Source organism: Oncorhynchus clarkii, chromosome 13 (genome assembly GCF_045791955.1).
Source record: "Oncorhynchus clarkii lewisi isolate Uvic-CL-2024 chromosome 13, UVic_Ocla_1.0, whole genome shotgun sequence".
In the NCBI taxonomy this organism is placed as follows: domain Eukaryota; kingdom Metazoa; phylum Chordata; class Actinopteri; order Salmoniformes; family Salmonidae; genus Oncorhynchus; species Oncorhynchus clarkii.
In genome coordinates, this window is record NC_092159.1 from 31,654,598 (window position 1) to 31,678,315 (window position 23,718).

General features: G+C 39.5%; 1 protein-coding gene across 4 annotated transcripts in view; it reads left to right on the forward strand.

Annotated features, from left to right (window-relative positions):
* The first annotated feature begins 2,248 nt into the window (after window positions 1-2,248).
* The window catches only part of LOC139364526 (serine/threonine-protein kinase MARK1-like), a 97,154-nt gene continuing 75,684 nt past the window's right edge, over window positions 2,249-23,718 (forward strand). For 2 of the 4 annotated variants that reach the window (XM_071101320.1, XM_071101323.1), the window contains exons 1-2: window positions 2,249-2,825; window positions 21,282-21,485. In XM_071101320.1, the coding sequence (XP_070957421.1) occupies window positions 2,775-2,825; window positions 21,282-21,485 (255 nt within the window). In that variant the 5' untranslated portion in view covers window positions 2,249-2,774. The remainder of the gene's footprint in view (window positions 2,826-21,281; window positions 21,486-23,718) is intronic. The other 2 variants (XM_071101319.1, XM_071101322.1) reach the window with 1 other exon arrangement.

The following is a 23,718-nucleotide window of genomic DNA, read 5'->3' on the forward strand; positions in this document are numbered from 1 at the left end:
CTCCCACTTAAAAAGATAAGAGAGGACTGTAATTTCCATCATAGGTACACTTCAACTATGACAGACAAAATGAGAGAAAAAAACCAGAAAATCACAATGTAGGATTTTTTATGAATTTATTTGCAAATTATGGTGGAAAATAAGTATTTGGTCACCTACAAACAAGCAAGATTTCTGGCTCTCACAGACCTGTAACTTCTTCTTTAAGAGGCTCCTCTGTCCTCCACTCGTTACCTGTATTAATGGCACCTGTTTGAACTTATCAGTATAAAAGACACCTGTCCACAACCTCAAACAGTCACACTCCAAACTCCACTATGGCCAAGACCAAAGAGCTGTCAAAGGACACCAGAAACAGAATTGTAGACCTGCACCAGGCTGGGAAGACTGAATCTGCAATAGGTAAGCAGCTTGGTTTGAAGAAATCAACTGTGGGAGCAATTATTAGGAAATGGAAGTCATACAAGACCACTGATAATCTCCCTTGATCTGGGGCTCCACGCAAGATCTCACCCCCTGATGTCAAAATGATTTTTTCTCATTTTGTCTGTCATAGTTGAAGTGTACCTATGATGGAAATTACAGGCCTCTCATCTTTTTAAGTGGGAGAACTTGCACAGTTGGAGGCTGACTAAATACTTTTTTGCCCCACTGTAGATTAGAATAAAAGTGGGGCTTTTATTGCTTATAGGCTGGGATCCGCACTATGCAGCTGTTGCAAGAGCGCAATTTTCACTGGCTGTCCATTGGTTTCAAAGACAATGATTGATAGTCACCTTGAACTTCTTGAATTCAATCATTATTGGGTTCAAATACACACTTAGATTTGTGAATAGCCATCCACAACAACCAAAATCCGTAAGGCGCAAATAGCTAAACGAGAGAGCAGCAGTGTGATTCACATCAATACGCTATGTAGATATCAATAATAAGTGATCTCCGGATCGCCGTAGACTACACCACTGCTGTCACCAGTCGCACCATTGTAAGACATAGCTTGTACTGTAGCCTACGAAAGTTTATTTGTGCTCTTTTCCCGCGATCCATCAAACACATTTGGTGTGTTATCATAGTGGTCAGACTGGGTCAGGTGGAACAGATTTAAATGTGCGCCTTTTTCAATGCTGATTTGAATGTCATCGAGAAAACAGTAGTGTCATATTTTTTTCCCGCAAACATCCTTACTGAATTTAAACGTAATCTTCAAATGAATCATCTTGTTTTTCAAAAGTCTCAATTGATTACAATATTTATGCTGGTAACGGATTACAGTTACCGTTTTTGTAATCCCTTACATGTAACGGATTCCATGAAATCCGTTACTCCCCAGCCCTGCCTAACGTACCCTACAGGGTAAACAATTGCCATTCAACCAGTTTTGAAAAGAGAAAACATTCTGCTCCATTGTAAAGTGCAAGGGTGCCATACTATTTGAGCACAACTGTAAGTGCATTTCATTACCTTGCAAATCACACATTGGACCTGAAATCAAATCGTGTCACATGCTTCCTAACCAACTAGATGTAAAGTAGACTAACAGTTAAATGCTTACTTTACAGGCCCTTCAAAATGCAGAGGGAAAAAAATGAGTAACGATAACTTGCCTATGTACACGGGGTACCAGAAATGTATCATAACATAGGATGATGACCTTGGCGGAAAGGGAATAGGGGATACCTAGTCACTTGTATAACTGAACGCTAGCATATAGATTCAATCTCAGGCGTTTTAGGGTACAACATAAAGGCAAATGAACAATCAATGCAATTCCGAATTATAAACGCTAGATGGCAACATTGGCACATTTAACTCGTTTTTGACATTGCAAATAATAGACGAAAGTCTTAGGCATGGCTTTTTAGTTATGTTATTGCTAAACAAGGTGATAATTTCCTTGTATTTTTAATGAATGTATACGAAGTCGATGCATTTTGACCAGGAATCAATGACCAATTCGCTTAGAAATGATGGTATGCTTACAAATACGGTACTTCGAATGTTTAGGAAGGTCATTCTTTAAATCTCGAGATGATTTATCGCCCAAAAATGATGATCATGATGATGATTTCCAAACAAACAGTTCGCACATGCATATCCTTGGCAGCATATGTCAACAATAAAGAACCTCCTCCTGCTACCACAAATACGTCCTCATAACCATTTTCTTCAATTCATATTAAACCCTCCCCTCCCTCTCCTTCCTCCCCTCTCTTTGATCTAGGTTTCGCGATCCCTCTCTCGCCACCTGGCGTTGCTACTGTCATGTTCTTTCGTCTTACAGCGTTGCGAAGGAATATAATGTTGTTGCTTGCATGCGTTCTATAAAAGATATTCCATGAACACGGGTTGTACCCGCGTAGGCTAACCTGCGCCCAAGCCTTTTGGGAGGGGAGAATGAAGTTCGCTCCTGTGTAGGGTGTTGCTTTTACTACTACTCCCCCATCTCGCGTTCGTTTTCCTAGTGTGTGTCAGCCTATATATCAGGGTGGATCAATGCTGGATTCTTTCCTTCATACAAACTCCTATCCGTTCTTTCGGCCCGCTACACCCGCTTGCCTCGTACCCGGGGGCGCATCTATCAGCATAGATAGACCTGCGCTGGCTCCGAGCGGGCCTTGAGGTAGATATGCTGTAGTGTGGAATACTCCCTTTGGACGGTCGGGTAGGAAATGCCGGTGGTGTAAAAAAAAAAAAGAAGTCAAATTCATATTTTCACTCATCGCACTGTTCTCGGCGGCTGCCAAGCTCGGGGCTTAGCGGCCTGTACACACAAAATGTCGACCAGAACGCCATTACCCACAGTGAATGAGCGTGATACAGAGAATGTAAGTATCCAATGTTCCTTCTTCCCTATGGCCTATATTTTCCTAAGGACGATATTATTTTTGGCTGAGTTTGTGTGGTGGTACCTTGTGAATCACAACGCTAAAATTGGGCTTGTCTGTGTAACCTCTCGGTCAGCAAGCTAGCCGCATAGCCCACTGGGGATTTAGCTAACGTTACCCATCCTCTGCCATTGTCATTTTTTAAACATTATTGCATTTGAAATTGTTTCATCAGATCAATTTTTACGCATGCCATTGTAGGTTGAGACTACAGGTAAACATTCATATTTGTAGTAGCTAGGATTTGGCCATGTCTGCGTGGAAGACTGCGTCCTAAAAGATGTGTTCTGATGCTTTCGGTTATCTATGACTGGGAAACCGTTGCTCACAAATCAGATACAATGTTACCTTGTGTCTGTCGGTCCTCGCTGATTATTACAGCCAAAGTTACACCGTATCTTAATTTCTGGAGGAGGCCCGTTTTGAAAATGTGCCATAGCATAGGACAATTTCTATTGTTAGCTTACTGCAACATTAGATCCAGACCATGTTCAAAAGCTGTGACTCAACTTGGAGATCATGGTAGGCCTACGTGCGGGAAGAAATCTAGCTCAGCAGGCCGTCTAAGTGCCTTGACTGATTACCGTCTGTCGTACTGTAGTTAATGACGCATTTTGCTCTGATTAAGACAATTAACATGGCTTTCAGGTAGTTGTTACAGGTAGGGCCTAGTAGTTACATCATTTTTTAAACTTGTAATTAAATGATAGGCTAAATACCCATTCTTTAAGAATATAACTCATAAATGCCTCATGAGTTTAGTTCAACTGTCTTACCCCCAAATATAAGCTTTTACTCCTGTTTGTAACAATGTCATTGTTAAACACTCAAAACATGGAACTATTATTTATCTCATGGATGGTCAGTCTGCATCCATAAAGCTGTCTTTGAGTTTGAAAATTCAGATGTCAAAACGTAGGTTGTGACCAATGATGTATATAAACCCTGGATTGCAGATCCTATGTATTGGCCATTGACAGTCTTTGAAGCCACCGGTCGGCCATATTGACACACCCCGGAGGGCGCAGTCCTCCACAGGAATGAATGGAATTCTACATTATTTCAATTAAATGTTTTTAAAGGCAAAAGTACATATATTTAACGTTTTTGATGTGGACAGTAGAATTAGTCATCTCAAAAAATTACTTTAAGGAATGTTTTTTTTAGATTTGTATTTTTTATTTAGAAGTTTAGCTCACATAATATAATTTAAACATATGCATTAAAGTGACAGATTTTTCACCTAGTCATCTCGGGGATTCGAACCAGCAACCTTTCAGTAACTGGCCCATCTCTCTTAACCGCTAGGTCAGGAAAGCTGCAGAAGGGCGTGCAGGTTACTATTAACTATCATTTATCAGTGCAATTTTGACGGCCAACTAAAAGCTGAAAAGTTTGAGGGCTTATCTACTGTTCCCTCTTTAGATTTTAGCTCATAACATTAGTTGTTGATCTTGTTGTTGATAGGAAACTGAGGGAGAGCGAGCCTACCTTTTTCATGGTTGTTTCATCAATAGGACTGTAAAGTTCCCAAATGTAAGAGGACTCCCGTTGTATTTATATATTTTCATAAATCCATTCAGGTGTATTTTGTGGCTTTTGGCGACTGCTTTGTAATGATCTAAAGTTGCGCTGTTGCTACTGCCTGTAAACACAGTCTGGTTCAAAGTGAATGATGGCAGGGCCATGTGGCAAATGGCTTGTTTGCATATAGGCTTAGTGTAGCTATGATTGGCTATGGTGCACCGGTCTATGTAAACTACAGTCTTGGACAAGACGGATGCTTTTTTTATTAGGTTTTAATTACTGCAGTGTTTATTAATTGTCCAAAAGCACTGCTGCTTTGATTCCTACTCTATATTTCTATAGAAATTCCACATGCCTTTCCCATACGTCATTCCCAAACATTCTATGAAAATGTGAAAATGACTAAGTGCTCGTTTTTCAGACAATTTAGAAAAGTGTCATTATTCCTGGGGGTGTATATGAGCAGATTTTTTAACAAGATTTTATGTTGCTAAAATGCTTTCAGTTGGTCTTTAATAATGAAGCCAGTCAAGTTTTTGAACTGTCACAGAGAAAATGGTTTGCGATTGTGCATGTTTATGAATGACTGTTGGCACCACGTGTAAAGTGTAATTCAGAGTCCACCGATGCAGAGACGTGATAGTCTGGCGTCCCATTGTGACATAGCTACGTGCCTCTGAGACTGTCTGCAGGGGAATGCCAAGCCCGAATGCACACCTCTCAAATTCCCAACCAACGCAGCTTCGCATACTCAACTTCTATTCATCTGAATTAGAGGTCGACCGATTAATCGGTATGGCCGATTTAATTAGGCCCGATTTCAAGTTTTCATAACAATCGGCAATCTGTATTTTTGGGCGCCGATTTGCCGATGTTTAAAAAAAAAAAAAAAGTGTAATTTAAAAAAAAAATTATTATTATTTTTTTACACACCTTTATTTAATATTTTTTTAACTAGGCAAGTCAGTTAAGAACACATTCTTATTTTCAATGACGGCCTAGGAACAGTGGGTTAACTGCCTTGTTCAGGTGCAGAATGACAGATTTTCACCTTGTCAGCTCGGGGGAACCAATCTTGCAACCTTACAGTTAACTAGTCCAACGCAATAACAACCTGCCTCTCTCTCTCTCTCGTTGCACTCCATAAGGAGACTGACTGCCTGTTACACAAATGCAGTAAGCCAAGGTAAGTTGCTAGCTAACATTAAACTTATTTTATAAAAAACAATCAATCATAATCACTAGTTAACTACACATGGTTGATATTACTAGATATTATCTAGCGTGTCCTGCGTTGCATATAATCTGACTGAGCATACAAGTATCTAAATATCTGACTGAGCGGTGGTAGGCAGAAGCAGGCGCGTAAACATTAATTCAAACAGCACTTTTGTGTGTTTTGCCAGCAGCTCTTCATTGCGCTGTTTATGACTTCAAGCCTATCAACTCCTGAGATGAGGCTTGTGTAACCGAAGTGAAATGGCTAGAAAGTTAGCGTGCGCTAATTGTCATTATGTTGCTGGTTCGAGCCCAGTGAGGAGAGGGACGGAAGCTATACTGTTACACTGGCAATACTAAAGTGCCTATAAGAACATCCAATAGTCAAAGGTTAATGAAAGACAAATGGTATAGTGGGAAATAGTCCTATAATTCCTATAATAACAACAACCTAAAACTTCTTACCTGGGAATATTGAAGACTCATGTTAAAAGGAACCACCAGCTTTCAAATGTTCTCATGTTCTGAGCAAGGAACTTAAACGTTAGCATTTTTACATGGCACATATTGCACTTTTACTTTCTTCTCCAACACTGTGTTTTTGCATTATTTAAACTAAATTGATCATGTTTCATTATTTGAGACTAAATAGATTAGATGTATGTATTATATTAAGTTACATTAAGTGTTCGTTGTTCATTCAGTATTGTTGTAATTGTCGTTATTACAAATATATATAAATAGATATTGGCTGATAAATCGGTATCTGCTTTTTTGGTCTTCCAATAAATCGGTGTCGGCATTTAAAAATCATAATCGGTCGACCTTTAATTGGAAGAGATTTCTGAATGTTCTTCGCCCAGCATACACCCCTCCGACCAGACATGCTTCATATTTCTCTCTATACCATTTGTATTTCATATACCTTTGACTATTGGATGTTCTTATAGGCACTATAGTATTGCCAGCCTAATCTCGGGAGTTGATAGGCTTGAAGTCATAAACAGCGCTGTGAAGCAAGCGTTGCTAAGAGCTGCTGGCAAACGCAGTAGAGTGTGAATGAATGTTTACGAGCCTACTGCTGCCTACCACCGCTCAGTCAGACTGCTCTATTAAATAATAGACTTAATTATACTAAAATAAACACACAGAAATACGAGCCTTTGGTCATTATGGTCAAATCCGGAAACTGTCATTTTGAAAACAAAACGTTTATTCTTTTTGAGAAATACGGAACTGTTCTGTATTTTATCTAACGGGTGGCATACCTAAGTCTAAATATTCCTGTTGCGTTGCTCAACCTTCAATGTTATGTCATAATTATGTACAATTCTGACATTCGTTTTCAACAAGCCAGGTGGCCCAAACTGCTGCATATACCCTGACTCTGCGTGCAATGAACGCAAGAGAAGTGACACAATTTCCCTAGTTAATATTGCCTGCTAACATGAATTTATTTTATCTAAATATGCAGGTTTAAAAAATATACTTCTGTGTATTGATTTTAAGAAAGGCACTGATGTTTATGGTTAGGTACATTCGTGCAACGAATATGCTTTTTTTTGCAAATGCGCTTTTGTTAAATCCTCCTCGTTTGGCGAAGTAGGCTGCGATTCGATGATAAATTAACAGGCAATGCATTCATTATGTGCAACACAGGACAAGCTAGTTAACCTAGTAATGTCATCAACCATGTGTAGTTAACTAGTGATTATGTGAAGCTTGATTGATTTTCATAAGATAAGTTTAATGATAGCCTGCAACTCTTACCTTGGCTCCTTGCTGCACTCGCGTAACAGGTGGTCAGCCTGCCACGCAGTTTCCTCGTGGAATGTAATTGGCCATAATCGACGTCCAAAAAATGCAGATTACTGATTGTTATGAAAACATGAAATCACTTCAATACACATTGCCTGTGAGCATCAGTCATCCAGTTGCATACACAGCTTGAGCAAGACATTCATCAGCATTTCTCTGACTATGTTTCTCCATTGAGTCAAAAAAACGTATGATTCCAGGAGCTGTTGCTATCGATAAGGTGTCTGACTTCTAATTTTCACCTCGAATAGAAGTCGAGGGACTTTTGTCAGAGGTTGCTTGTTGTGAGCGCTGAGTGAACTTTATGCACTTGGCCAGATGATTCTGCATATTTGTTGCATTCTTCACATATGATTTGGCACAGTATTTGCAAATGTACACCGTTTTTCCTTCTAATTAGCTGCAGTGAAATGTCTCCACACATCAGATAGTGCCCGTGGCATTTCCCTGTAATGATTTGAAAAAAATAGTAAAAAAACAAACAAATACAATTCCATGTACAGATAAATAGTTAAGCAGTTAGATTAAACAACTCCTTTGTAAGATACATGTTTTAAAATGAAACTTGTATGGAAACAGGTGAATTAACACTCCTCAGTTAGCAGGCTCAAGCCAGCTAAAACCCACATGGTAGCAAAAACTAACTAGCAGAAATTGTTAACAATTTAGAAATGTTTTAAACACATTTTGCTGTAGGCTACTATTTACTAGTTAACAAAAAAATTGTATGCCATCTAAAATATATTCACCCCACCCAGTATTGTAATCAAAACTTACGAGAAAGCTTGTCAGTCCTTGGCTCAGACTGTGTAGTAGTGTGGGCTCAATAGCAACTCATTAGTGTGCAAGATCTTGAGAATCAGCTGCACAAGTGATGGAATGGGTTGCAATTCCATTGAATTGGGGATAGTTTAACCAAAATATGCCACAAGACCTAGAATTGCCTTGTGCATCCCACAAAAAAGGTTCACTTCTCAACTTTAATAAAATATGAATTTAATCAAAATTCCCGGGCTTAACTTCCCATGGGAAATGTCCACCCTTTGCAACCCTATCTACAACTGGTAGCGGTCCACCTAGACTGGGTCAGCAATATCTGCGGACTGCTGTTTTTGGCATAATTCATTTGGATATAAAATCTCTTCAGTCAACCATCAGTGGGCCACCAAAACATGTATGTAGCAAATGCATCCCTTGACTTATGCACTGCTCGTTGGATGAATGACATTCCATGAGTTCCACATGACTTAACTTTTTTTTTGTGTGAATCTATACGTCACTTCCATTATTATATTGTTTGTCTCTAGTGTGCTTATTGCCTCAGTACAAGCTAGATTTAATGGCTGACTAATGAAATAAGTTAATAGATTTAAGCATGGCATGCCACATGGAAAGGCAAAGTGCTACTGCCCTTTCCCTGTGAGCTATTGATCCATGCTGTCAGGAGGGATATATTTTGAAGTCAGTAGGCTACAGTAGTTCTGAAGAACTGCGCATTCTTCTACACAGCTTTGTTTGTGTGTCTCATTCCATATTCATTTATAGGGGCTAAGGTGGGTAAGAATTTCATCCTTAAAATACATATTAATTTCAAAGCGTTTCCTACATTGAGGTAAGCTAATGTTGAACAGGCAGGCATCAAAAGTGTAGTTACTCTTGACAGATCATATTTCAGTTCTGTGTTTGAAATTACCAGCTTATGTCAGGAGAAAGCCAATTGAAAAAGGGAAATAAGTACTTTACTCAATTTCTGATTCTAGAACGAGTTGTTTGTCAACTTACTGTAAAATACTGCACTGAAAGATAATGGGTTTTGAAGATATGCAAGTTGACAGAGCTGGGTCCTCTTTCTTCTTAACTGCAGTAGCAAGGCCCGATTTCCATTACAATCCAATTAAGTGCCCTATTACAAGACATTGCATAATGCCGAAAAATACATAGCAAATCACTGTCTTTGAATATTATTGAATGTTCCGTGTAGTAGTAGGCTAATGATTAGAATCTTGATATTGCTGTCGAAAGAATCAGGGCACTGTTCTATGTAGTGAAACATTGTGAATTCCTAAAGAAAATTATAACTGTGTTCAAGACTGCTTGGAATAAGTTGACGGGGGGATTTGCTTTTTGTTTGTTTTTAAATCTTCTATGAGAGCCTGTATCAGAGTAATGTGACTAAATGCAGGTGACAAGTCTCTTGGACCTTTGTCGATGAATATCTGACAACTGCAACTTGTCTGGGCCAGGTCAAAGTAGCTAGACTGACTTCAATACCCCCCCACCCCCACATTGAATCAGTGTAATGGATAAACTTGTGTCCTGCATTCGCCAAATATCTGCCTGTCTCCACATATTAAAAGGTATATATTGAGATGGAAATAACCTCATCAAATATTTATTGGTAAGATTTGAGAAATGTGTTTTTAAAGTCCAAGAGCTCATAATTTTGTATCACTTTATGGGATGAATAAAGTTGCTTCCTGTGCATAAATGAAACCTTTTGGTCATGCTACAAAAATTATGATAGTAAATCAGAAGAAAATTAACCTCTGGGGGGGAAAAATGTTGCCCTTTCCATAAAGCATAAAGAAGACCGCCCATTGTTGCCGCAGGCAATGCACTACTACTAACTAACAGCCCTCAGACTGAAAGGAACCAGTAACTATCTCTGTAAAGAAAGTGAGCGTGAAAGACTGAGCGAGGGAAAGAGAGAGGAGTTCACTGAAGCATACCATATTACTGCATGGCATTTCAACTGGCCCAACCATTGCATAACAAGCGTCAAGGGGTTTGAGAAAGGATTGAGGCTTTCTAAGAGGCGGGCCGGGGGTGTGGGCTAATGTACCTTTCTGGAATGCTGTGTACAGGCAGTGCGCTCATTGTCTCACAAACGCTGGAATTTTAGTGGTGTTAATAGATAACACCACAGAAAGAACCTCTGGTGCTTCTACCTGCTTTCCAGGAAAGGAAACAGAATCCACTGTTGAGTGGAGTGAAGTGGCTCCATGGTGTCTTTCAACGCTGTCATCTGGATTGCATGAAAATAACTTATTGCCTTGCTCAAGGGCAGAATGACCATTTTTTTTTTACCTTGTCAGCTCCGGGATTCGATCCAGCAACCTTTCGGTTACTGGCCCAACGCTCCTACCTGCTAGGCAACCTGCTGCCCCACGAGCTCAATAATTAATTTGGTATTAACCTGTCTAGGAACGGGGTTCCGCTAACAGCCAATGAAATTGCAGGGCGCCAAATTCCATCAACAGAAATCTCATAATTCAAATTTCTCAAACTTACAATATTAGACACCATTTTAAAGTTAAAAATCTCGTTAATCCAACCACAATGTCCGATTTCATGTTCTGCTTTCGCCGAAAAGCTTTTTTATCATTATGTTAGGTCAGCAACTAGTCACAAAGCATACAGCCATTTTCCAACCAAAGAGAGGAGTCACAAAAATCAGAAATGGAGAGAAAATTAATCACTAACCTTTGATATTCTTCATCAGATGACACTCCCGGGACAACACGTTACGTAATACATGCATGTTTTGTTCGATCAAGTTCATATTTATATCCATTTGGCTTTGCCTCCAAAACATCCTGTGAATTTGCACAGAGCTATATCAATTTACAGAAATACTCATAATTAACATTGATAAAAGATACAAGTGTTATTCACATAATTAAATATATACTTCTCCTTAATGCAACCGCTGTGTCAGATTTCAAAAAAACTTTACGGAAAAAGCAAACCATGCAATAATCTGAGTACGGCGCCCCGAGACCAACACAACATAAAAAGATATCCGCCATGTTGGAGTCAACAGAAGTCAAAAATAGCATTATAAATATTCACTTACCTTTGATGATCTTCATCAGAATGCACTCCCAGGAATCCCAGTTCCACAATAAATGTTTGATTTGTTCCATAAAGTCCACCATTTATGTCCAAATAACTCCTTTTGGTTCATGCGTTCAGTACACAATCTTAACTCACGACGAGCTGGCAGGTCCAGGCAAAAGTTAAGATGAAAAGTCATATTACAGTTCGTAGAAACATGTCAAACGATGTATCGAATCAATCTTTCGGATGTTTTTATCATAAATAATGTCCCAACCGGAGAATTCCTTTGTCTGTAGAAAAGCAATGGAACAAGAGGTAACTTCCACATGAACACGCGTCACGAGCTCGTGGCTCTCTGCCAGACCTCTGACTCATTCCCCTCTCATTCGGCACCACCTCACAGTAGAAGCATCAAACAAGGTTCTAAAGACTGTTGACATCTAGTGGAAGCCGTAGGAAGTGCAAAATTACCCCACAGACACTGTGTATTCGATATGCCAAGAGTTGAAAAACTACAAATCTCAGATTTCCCACTTCCTGGTTGGATTTTTCCCAGGTTTTCGCCTGCCATATGAGTTCTGTTATACTCAGACATAATTCAAACAGTTTTAGAAACTTCAGTGTTTTCTATCCAAATCTACTAATAATATGAATATATTAGCAATTGGGACTGAGTTTACTCTGGGCATGCTTTTCATCCAAATGTGAAAATGCTGCCCCCTAGCCCAAACAGGTTAATTCATTGTTTGCTACCTATAGCTTGCTGTTAATTTGAATTAAGTGGACTTTTTTTTTTTTTGTTGTTGCATTGCCCTCAATGTTGCAGATAGTTGCAGTTGCATACTTTTACTAGCATCTTCTGCTTCCCAGGAACTGATTATTAGTGTTATAGCAATATCTTCAAGATATGGTGCAATGCTGAAATATAAGGCCTACAGTGAAAAACCTTTGTGAAGAGAACATGGCTCTCAGTGGACATCAAAGTATGGCTAACTTTCTACAGCTCCTTTCATATTAAATGACCCATGGTCAGCTTAGCTTATACATAATTGTCCCCTAGGAATGAATCATAAACAGACATTTCTTGAGAAGCAACGAATGCATTTAGTTTCTCAAACTACACATCAGTCCATGGCCCTGACTCGTAAGGGTGACGCAAGAAAAGGAATGCTTCCATTGCTGTCCTGTGAATGTGTTTACGATTAACAGTATGCACCCACTCCGGGCCCTGTTCCATTTAGATCACATTTGATGCGTAGCAGAGTAACCTTGCAAGCCTGTGGCACATATGGCAACGTTTATAGCTAGTGCCCGCAAGAGACCAGCAATGGTTGATACAGTTCATCTTTGGCGCTGCATAAGCACAAGTGTTGCGTACACTTACGTGCAGCCAATGGAGGCTCACTTGGATGGAAACGTAAAGAGTCTTGTCATGTTTATCCACTTCAGCAGGTAATAAATCTCATTGGTTCTGGTACGCTTATGTTAATTAGGGACCGGAAATTAGCAGAAGTCAAGCTAATTGCTTCACAGCTTAATGCATCTGACTCCGTGTCAGTGTTGCATTTGCATCTCTCCCTAGTAGATAAAGGATTAAACTAGTTGAAATAACAATACAAAAATGAAGACCAGAAAAAGATTATCCTAAGTGCAGCAGATGATGCAGCCCACATGCAACTTGTGCAACTCTAGCTTTAGGAAAGTCTGTGACCACGAATCAGACAAATCGGTATCTATATCTGTCGGATCTGTGAGAGGAACGGAACAAGAGGTTCATAACGAATGCCCAGATTAGAGGTCGACCGATTAATCGGAATGGCTGATTTCAAGTTTTCAATACAATCAGTAATCTGCATTTTTGGACGCCGATTATGGCCAATTATATTGCAATCCACGAGGAGACTGTGTGGCAGGCTGACCACCTGTTACGCGAGTGCAGCAAGGAGCCAAGGTCAGTTGCTAGCTAGCATTAAACTAGTAAAATAAAAATCTCTTCACATAATCACTAGTTAACCTAGTAATATCATCAACCAGGTGTAGTTAACTAGCTTGTCCTCCGTTGCATATAATCAAAGCGGTGCCTGTTAATTCATTCATCGAATCACAGCCTACTTCACCAAACGGGGGAGGATTTAACAAAAGCGCATTCGCGAAAAAAGCACAATCGTTGCACCATGTACCTAACCACGAACATCAATGCCTTTCTTAAATTCAATACACAAGTATATTTAAAAAAAAAAAAACTGTATATTTTGTTAAAAGAAATTCATGTTAGCAGGCAATATTAACTAGGGAAATTGTGTCACTTCTCTTGCGTTCAGTGCAAACAGAGTCCGGGTATATGCAACCGTGTGGGCCGCCTGCCTTGTTGCAAACTGTGTTTCTTCCTAACAAAGACCGTAATTAATTTTCCGGAATTTTATGTAATAATGACATAGCATTGACGGTTGTGCAATGTAACAGCAATATTTAGACTTAGGGTTGCCACCCGTTGGATAAAATACAGAACGGTTCTGTATTTCACTGAAAGAATAAACGTTTTGTTTTCGAAATGATAGTTTCCGGATTTGACCATATTAATAACCAGAGGCTCGTATTTCTGTGTGTTAATTATATTATAATTAAGTCTATTATTTGATAAAGCAGTCTGACTGAGCAGTGGTAGGCAGCATCAGGCTCGTAAGCATTCATTCAAACAGCACTTTCCTGCGTTTGCCAGCAGCTCTTCACAATGCTTGAATCGCAGCGCTGTTTATGACTTCAAGCCTATCAACTCCCGAGAATAGGATGGCAATACTATATTGCCTATAAGAACATTGAATAGTCAAAGGTATATGAAATACAAATGGTGTAAAGAGAAATAGTCCTATAACAACTACAACCTAAAACTTAGCTTAGAATATTGAAGACTCATGTTAAAAGGAACCACCAGCTTTCATATGTTCTCAAGTTCTGAGCAAGGAACTTAAACGTTAGCTTTTTTACATGGCACATATTGCACTTTTACTTTTTATATTGCACTTTTAATTTCAAATAAGTGTCTATTCAGTATTGTTGTAATTGTCATATATATAAATATACACACACACACACACACACACACACAGTGGGGCAAAAAAGTAGTCAGCCACCAATTGTGCAAGTTCTCCCACTTAAAAAGATGAGAGGCCTGTAATTTTCATCATAGGTACACTTCAACTATGACAGACCAAATGACGAAACAAAATCCAGAAAATCACATTGTAGGATTTTTAATGAATTTATTTGCAAATGATGGTGGAAAATAAGTATTTGGTCAATAACAAAAGTTTATCTCAATACTTTGTTATATACCCTTTTTTGGCAATGACAGAGGTCAAACGTTTTCTGTAAGTCTTCACAAGGTTTTCACACTGTTGCTGGTATTTTGGCCCATTCCTCCATGCAGATATCCTCTAGAGCAGTGATGTTTTGGGGCTGTTGCTGGGCAACACAGACTTTTAACTCCCTCCAAAGATTTTCTATGGGGTTGAGTTCTGAAGACTGGCGCTATATATATATATATATATATATATATATATATATATATATATATATATATATATATATATATATATATATATAATAATGGCATCCGGCTTCACGGTCCCATCGATAAGCTGTCCGACCACGCAGAATGACAGAAAACTGGGACTGGTATAGGGATAGCATCTGACTAAGGGCTGTTGTTGGCATTATCAAATAAATATATATATATTTTTATTTATATATTTATTTATTTATATATATATATTTATATTTATTTATTTATTTATTTGATAATGGCAACAACAGCCCTTAGTCAGATGCTATCCCTATACCAGTCCCAGTTTTCTGTCATTCTGCGTGGTCGGACAGCTTATCGATGGGACCGTGAAGCCGGATGCCATTGTGGCATGCCTGCATTACGTCCTCAACCATGTTGATATACAAAATTGACCACATTTGAGGTTGGTGCTGGAGCAGTTGCCTAGGTTCATTTGATCAACGCTTCCCTCAGGGCCAAGGCAAGGGAGAAGAGAATGTTGGTGAAATTCCATAATTGGTGTTTCCCCTATAGACATCAGCGCTCTAGATTACATAAATAAGGTATGGGAAGGTATCTGCTTTCAAAGCTCGGGAGGAATTGGTCAATTAATTCCCTCACGTCCTTGCAGGGCTACAATTTCCTACTTTGTGAAGCTTAACCTTAACCTCACTGTCAAAATGAGCACAGGTAATAAGCTGATATGCAACCCTTGTGTGGTTTTGATATTGTTCAACAAGACCATATTCCTTCTCAATGTCTTCTTGAGTGCAGAGGTCAATAGATGTACTGTTTTGAATTAGCGTTTTACTGAAAGTCATGAGGGTCAAACCATATTAGTTCCCATAGGAGTTCTTGAAGTAGTCTCTTTTCAGATACATTTATTTTAATCTCATGGGTTTTCCATACTGGACAATAGTTTTTCAAAACTTTGATTCTGAAATCCCCAAGAGGTGGAAACAAATAAAAAGCAGTGCCAAAGTCAATGGACCTGACAAAGCTTCCTCAGTAGCTTAGATAAACTTCTCTTGCCCTTACAATGACCTTCAGTCTGTTCCCGTTAGATGAGCCTCTGCAACAGTGGCTGTTGATTTTGAGGTAATTCCTCAGTCCTCTAGCCCTCTGTCCTGTTTTGTGCGAGACAAACCCTGGCAGTGAAAGGGAACTAAGTTCACAGCTGGAGTGAGTCCCATGCTGTTCATTCATTGACGTGACACTGTCACTTTCAGCTTTTATTTCTTTCATTACATTCCACTGGGAATGTATAAAATAAATAAAAGCTGAAATAAATCATTCTCTACTATTATTCTTACATTTCACATTCTTAAAATAAAGTGGTGATCCTAACTGACCTAAGACAGGGGATTTTTACTAGGATTAAATGTCAGGAATTGTGAAAAACTGAGTTTAAATGGATTTGGCTAAGGTGTATGTAAACTTATTCATATTATTTTCTACATTGTAGAATGATAGTGAAGACATCACAACTATGAAATAACACATGGAATCATATAGTAACCAAATAAGTGTAAAACAAATCAAAATATATTTTAGATTCTTCAAAGTAGACACCCTTTGCCTTGATGACTGCTTTGCACACTTGGCATTCTCTTAACCAGCTTCACCTGGAATGCTTTTCCAACAGTCTTGAAGGAGTTCCCACATGCTGAGCACGTGTTGGCTGTGTTTCCTGCACTCTACGGTGCAACTCATCCCAAACCATCTCAATTGGGTTGACGTAAGGTGATTAGGGAGGCCAGGTCATCTGATGCAGCACTCCATCACTCTCCTTCTTGGTCACTGTAAATAGTCTGGGTGACCATTTGATTAATTGTTCAGCAGTCTTATGGCTTGGGGGTAGAAGCTGTTAAGGAGCCTTTTGGACCTACATTTGGTGCCCTGGTACCTTTTGCCGTATGGTAGCAGAGAGAACAGTCCATGACTTGTGAGACTGGAGTCTTTGAAAATTGAACGCTTGGTATAGAGGTCCTGGATGGCAGGAAGCTTTGCCCCAGTGATGTACTGGGCAGTACCAACTACCCTGTCTAGCGCCTTATGGTCAGATGCCGAGCAGTTGCCATACCAGGCGGTGATGCAACCGGTTAGGATGCTCTTGATGGTGCAGTTGAATTACTTTTTGAGGATCTGGGGGACCCATGCCAAATCTTTTTAGTCTCCTGAGGAGGGGAAAGGTGTTGTCGTGCCTTCTTCATGACGGTCTCGTTGTGTTTGGACCATGATAGTTTGTTGGTGATGTGGACACCAACTCTCGACCCGCTCCACGACAGACCAGGCCATGTTAATGGGGGCCTGTTTGACCCTCCTTTTCCTGTAGTCCATTACTACTCTTGGATGCTTTATGCATACAGGCTCAGGAGTGAAGGTAGTAGGACCTGAGAGCTTCATTTAGCCTTTAGTGACCAGACCCTTGAGTGGCTGACGAGGAAGGAGAATTCAGAAAAACGTGTGTTACCAAACGCAATGTTCTGTTGCTAGGGCTTAGCGAGCCATGCGAGCGTGATTGAGCGAGCAAGTTGAGCAGAAATAAGTGGCGAACGGCTAAAAGCATGGGCAAACACCCAGCTCATAACCTCCATTCAGAAGGTAGGCATCATGAATGTTCTGGATGGAAAGAATTGGTTAAAGCAACAATGGGCACTGGTGTAATGGGCTGATTTTGAAAACCATTAGACTAAATAGAGGTGTTATAATACAGTAATGAAACCAGTAGAAGTGTGGTTTGCGAATCCTCAACGTTCTGGTCAGTTATTATATTACCACTATATAGTAAAATGCTGTCATTATGATAATATTGTTGATTATAATACTTTGCTGTAGTGTTAAGCATTTCCCAGCTTCACCTATTTTGTTGACTATCAGTCTGTTTGTATAATGATATGCTTTCCATTTTTATTGAAGGGAGTTGCCACTGTCCCTCAACTATCCCTCTCTGTTTCTCATATTTTTGCTTTGGTTGATTTGTAAATGGTAGCCCACATATGGAGGTGACTAGTAGTGTGTTGATATTGCTCACAAAGTTGAACACAACTGCACAAGGCTCCTGCCAAAGGATGGATAATAAAAAAACAATAACAGCGCTCCATCTCTTTACGCTGCTTGAGTTTGAGTTTATTTTTATTTTTACAGGGACAGTGCACATTAATCAACGTTTCAGTAAAAGTGCCGGTTTTAGCCAGCCGGCTAATTTTCAACCGCAGTCCCTGGGCAGGTTATTAAAAAAAATTACAATATAGACAATAGCAGCATAGAACAAGCAAGACATAGCAACATAGGACAAGCAAGACATAGCATACAGAGCAACATAGGACAAGCAAGACGTAGCATACAGACAGAGCAACATAAAACAAAAAGCTGTCACTTGTGTTCGTTGTGCAGCCCCACACCTGTTTTTATGATTTGAAGTAATTACCTATAATACACAATTTATCACTCCACTTCTGAAGAAGACACTCCTGGACCACACCCCACAAATCTGCTTTTACGCCACTCCCTTCAGTCGGCAGTCGCTAGATGATATGTGAGGTCTGCCCACCACCGTCCCTTTCCCATCTGCTGTGACGAACGCGCCAAGGCTAACGGTTAATAGCTAACAGCTATCGACGACTAGCGTTTGGCCCAAGGCCACAGACTTTTTTTCTCCTATCCTATATTACATTTAGTAAGTGTTTACAATGGCGGGTTATGGGTCGTATTGTTTATTCTATCATTACCGTAATTTACCTCCTTGTTTCCCCAAGTATGACAGTGCTGCCCTATCTTTTAGGCAAGGTTTTCCTAGGACACACACTCACCGGTGATGAAATACTCCAGTGAGAGAGTCCTGGGATGTATTCACTAGAGGTCGACCGATTATGATTTTCAACGCCGATACCAATACCGATTTATTGGAGGAACAAAAAAAGCCGATACCGATTAATCGACCAATTTATTATTATTTTTAAATGTATTTATTTGTAATAATGACAATTACAACAATACTGATTCAACACTTTTATTTTAACTTCATATAATACATCAATCAAATCAATTTAGCGTCAAATAAATAATGAAACATGTTCAATTTGTTTTAAATAATGCAAAAACAAAGTGTTGGAGAAGAAAGTAAAAGTGCAATATGTACCATGTAAAAAAAAAGTTCCTTGACCAGAACATGAGAACATATGAAAGCTGGTGGTTCAAGACATGAGTCTTCAATATTCTCAGGTAAGAAGTCTTAGGTTGTAGGAATTATAGGACTATTTCTCTCTATAACATTTGTATTTCATTAACCTTTGACTATTGGATGTTCTTATATGCACTTTAGTATTGCCAGTGTAACAGTATAGCTTCCGTCCCTCTCCTTACCCCTACCTGGGCTCAAACCAGGAACACATTGACAACAGCAACCCTCGAAGCATCGTTACCCATCGCTCCACAAAAGCCGCGGCCCTTGCAGAGCAAGGGGAACAACTACTCCAAGTCTCAGAGCGAGTGACGTTTGAAATGCTATTAGCGCGCATCCCGCTAACTAGCTAGTCATTTCACATTGGTTACACCAGCCTAATCTCCGGAGTTGATAAGCTTGAAGTCATAAACAGCGCAATGCTTGAAGCATTGCGAAGAGCTGCTGGCAAACGCACGAAATGGCTGTTTGAATGAATGCTTACAAGCCTGCTGCTGCTCAGCCAGACTGCTCTATCAAATTTCAAATCATAGACTTAATTATAACATAATAACACACAGAAATACGAACCTTAGGTCATTAATATGGTCAAATCCGGAAACTATCATTTAGAAAATAAAACGTTTATTCTTTCAGTGAAATATGGAACCGTTCCGTATTTTATCTAACGGGTGGCATCCCCAAGTCTAAATATTGCTGTTACATTGCACAACCTTCAATGTTATGTCATAATTATGACCAATTCTGTCAAATTAATTACGGTCTTTGTTAGGAAGAAATGGTCTTCACACAGTTCACAATGAGCCAGGCGGCCCAAACTGCTGCACGGAACGCAAGAGAAGTGACACAATTGCCCTAGTTATAAGAAAATCATGTTAGCAGGCAAAATTAACTAAATGTGCAGGTTTAAAAATATATACTTTTGTATTAATTTTAAAGAAAGGCATTGATGTTTATGTACATTGGTGCAACGACAGTGCTTTTTTTCGCAAATGCGCTTGTTAAATCATAACCCGTTTGTCGAAGTAGGCTGTGATTCAATGATAAATGAACAGGCACCGCATCGATTATATGCAACGCAGGACACGCTAGATAAACTATTAATATCATCAACCATGTGTAGTTAACCTAGTGATTATGTTAAGATTTATTGTTTTTTATAAGATGAGTGTAATGCTAGCTAGCAACTTACCTTGGCTTCTTGCTGCCCTCGCGTAACAGGTAGTCAGCCTGCTACGCAGGCTCCTTGTGGCGTGCAAAGTAAGGCAAGTGGTTAGAGCGTTGGACTAGTAACCGGAAGGTTGCAAAAACAAATCCCCAAGCTGACAAGGTAAAAAAATCTGTCGTTCTGCCCCTGAACAAGGCAGTTAACCCAACTTTCCTAGGCCGTCATTCTTAACTGACTTGCCATGTTAAATAAAATTGTAAAAAAATAATAATGGCAAATCGGTGTCCAAAAATACTGATTACCGATTGTTATGAAAACTTGAAATCGCCCCTAATTAATCGGCCATTCCGATTAATCGGTCGACCTCTAGTATTCGCTAGGAAACAAACAGAAGCAAATGGGCCCCTATTTTTTTTTTAGATACGGTGTGCATTAATGAATTGGACCCTAACATTGGCAGCCTGGGTACAGAAAGGTCTAGGCGAATTGGTCTTTCATTGTACAGCTGTTTGCAACAAAACAGATTTTTTTACTTGGACATCTGTGTCCTCAGTTGTTAACAAGAAATGTAGCTAATCACGCTAACTAACGTCTGTTCGACGAAATGATATGGAGAATATGTCTGGCTCTCTGTTAGACATAAAATGCAGTCAAATCAATATTTGCGCATAAAAGCGTTTCCATTGCCTTTTCTCACATAATTGTACCGACACACACAGATCCCACCTTGTCTAACGTATTTGTTTTGTCGACATTTGAAAAACTTTACAGGACATTTGTTTTCATCAGGCCTGTCGTGATTAGTTTTTTTCTTATCTGATGTACTTTTAATGGATGATAACCTGGGTTATGTAGCAGATAGACTCTCGCTAGATGTTTAGCTTTGTGACTGTGTTGAAGAGACATTCATGTCGCTGGTGGGAAGCTGGTCTAGTCGTAATGTTGCAGCCTCTGGTATACGTCTTTGGTGTTTGAATCTGGCCTATTCTCCTTTGACACAACCTCTCTATCGTTCCACACTGATCCTCTATCTGTTCAATAAAAAAAATGTTTTAAACCGACACGTTGTTCATCTCCACACATGTCACATTCTTACAGCACACTTCTGTGGAGGGCTACCAGGAGCCCCCGGCCCCGCCGGCCAAGTCGGGAAGTCGGCACAGCCTGCCGAGATGTCGGAACTCTGTGGCGTCCACGACGGAGGAGCAGCCACACATTGGGAACTACCGGCTGCTCAAGACCATTGGCAAGGGGAACTTCGCCAAAGTCAAGCTGGCCCGGCATATACTGACAGGACGAGAGGTACGTTTCCTCCATTATGAATTTGTCACTGTCATTTAGCAATTTGGTCTTTTGTTGGATTCCTTTTCATTTAAGACTGATTACTTAGACAAAGATTAGCCCAGGCCGTAACCAGGGTCTGTTTTCAATTTAAATGTGGCTAAAGATACTTATACTGAACAAAAATATAAATGCAACATGTGAAGTGTTGGTTTCATGAGCTGAAATAAAAGATCTGAAAAGTGTTTCATATGTACAAAAAGCTTATTTCCCTCAAATTTTGTGCACAAATTTGTTTACATCCATGTTAGTGAGCATTTCTCCTTTGCCAAGATAATCCATCCACCTGACAGGTGTGGCATATTAAGAAGCTGATTAAACAGCATGATCATTACGCAGCTGCACCTTGTGCTGGGGACAATACAAGGCCACTAACATGTACAGTTTTCCACAAACACAATGCTACCAATATCTCCAAGTTTTGAGGTAGTGTGCAATTGGCATGCTGACTGCAGGAATGTTTCACCAAATCTGTTGCCAGAGTATTAATTTATCTACCATAAGCCAACGTTGTTTTGGAGAATTTGGCAGTACGTCCAACCAGCCTCACAACCACAGATCACGTGAAACCACGCCAGCTCAGGACCTCTACGTCCGGTTTCTTCAACTTCGGGATCATGTGATACCAGCCACACGGGCAGCTGATGAAACTGAGGAGTTTTTCTGTCTGTAATAAAAGCCCTTTTGTGGAGAAAAACTCATTCTGATTGGCTGGGCCTGGCTCCCCAGTGTCTGGGCCTATGCCCTCCTAGGCCCAACCATGGCTGCACCCTTGCTCAGTCATGTGAAATCCATAGATTAGTGCCTAACAAATTCATTTCAATTGACTGATTTCCTTTTATGAACTGTAACTCAGTAAAATCATTGAAAATGTTGCATGCTGAGTTTTTATATTTTTGTTCGGTATAGATTCCCCACAACAGACAATTGGAACAGATAATCAAATGGTTTACGACAACGAAACTAAAAGTAATAACTTTGTAAAAAAAAATTTTTTTGTTGGACTTAAGACTGTAAAAACACCATCAAATCAGCTCCAAGAGATTTTAATTTTGAAAGTCTTTCCACACATAATATGTATGCATGTAAGCAAGGTTTGAAGTTATGTTTTAGTCATATTAGATCTGTTTTATAATTATTTGTAACTATGTTCCGGCCCCTTGACCGTCCGCTTGAGAAACAATTGGCCCTCGGCTAAATCTAATTGATGATCCCTGTTCTAGAGGTCATGTTGATTCATCTTGAGTGTTTTATTTTAAATGCCTAAACAGAAAATAACCCACTTTTCCTTCTTTCGAATTGGTCTCACGCGCGTGGCATGTCAAGTTTGTTGCTGTTATTGACCCTGTTGAAAATTGCATGCGTCTGTCTTGTTTGGTACACACACGGAACTATTTAGACACTGGATTCATGCCAATAGCTTAGCGATTACATGTAAAGACTCAGGTGTGGAGTTCCTAAAGTTTATACATTGTTTGCATGTCCACATTTCTCTGGATTTTTGCTTCATGGGCTCAACAACTGAGTGAAGAGGGAATCTGGAGAAATACAGTACCAAAGTACTGTCCCATGTCTCTATGAAAGCAGATGTTAAAGGAAAATGTATGTTTTTCTGACCTTAAAGGTAGTTTAAAGGTAGTTCCACATCACATGCCTTTGGTTGCTTTGATCCAGTCTATGCCCTCATACACAAATGTGTTTAAAAAGATGAGCACCAAATAAACAGTGCTTATCTTTTCATTTTGGATTGCAACAACAGGTGGGATGTGGATTTATCAACATCTGACCACTTTTAGTCTGAAAACATCTGACACTTTGGTTTTGGAGTGAACTGTCCCTTTAAAGTGTTACTGACAGCATTTTAACTACTATTCAGATATGAAACAATCATATCAGTCAAATATCAAATTCCCAGTTTATGCTTCAAAACCAACTTTATAAGGGGTTTTAAAAGTAGGTTCCATTTGAGTCTACATTCCATGAAGTACACTCGCACATTGATGACATAATAGATGGATGCAGTTCAATACATGATTTAATATAATTCACCTATACATTTCTTGGTAGTCCAAAAAATATTGCTCTTAGCATGTAAATCACAGCTGGCCTTGTACATTGTTTGCTGCCTCCATTCGGGATGCACGGTTTCAGTTTCCATTACTCAATATTTTGGACAAAAACGGACTAATTTAAC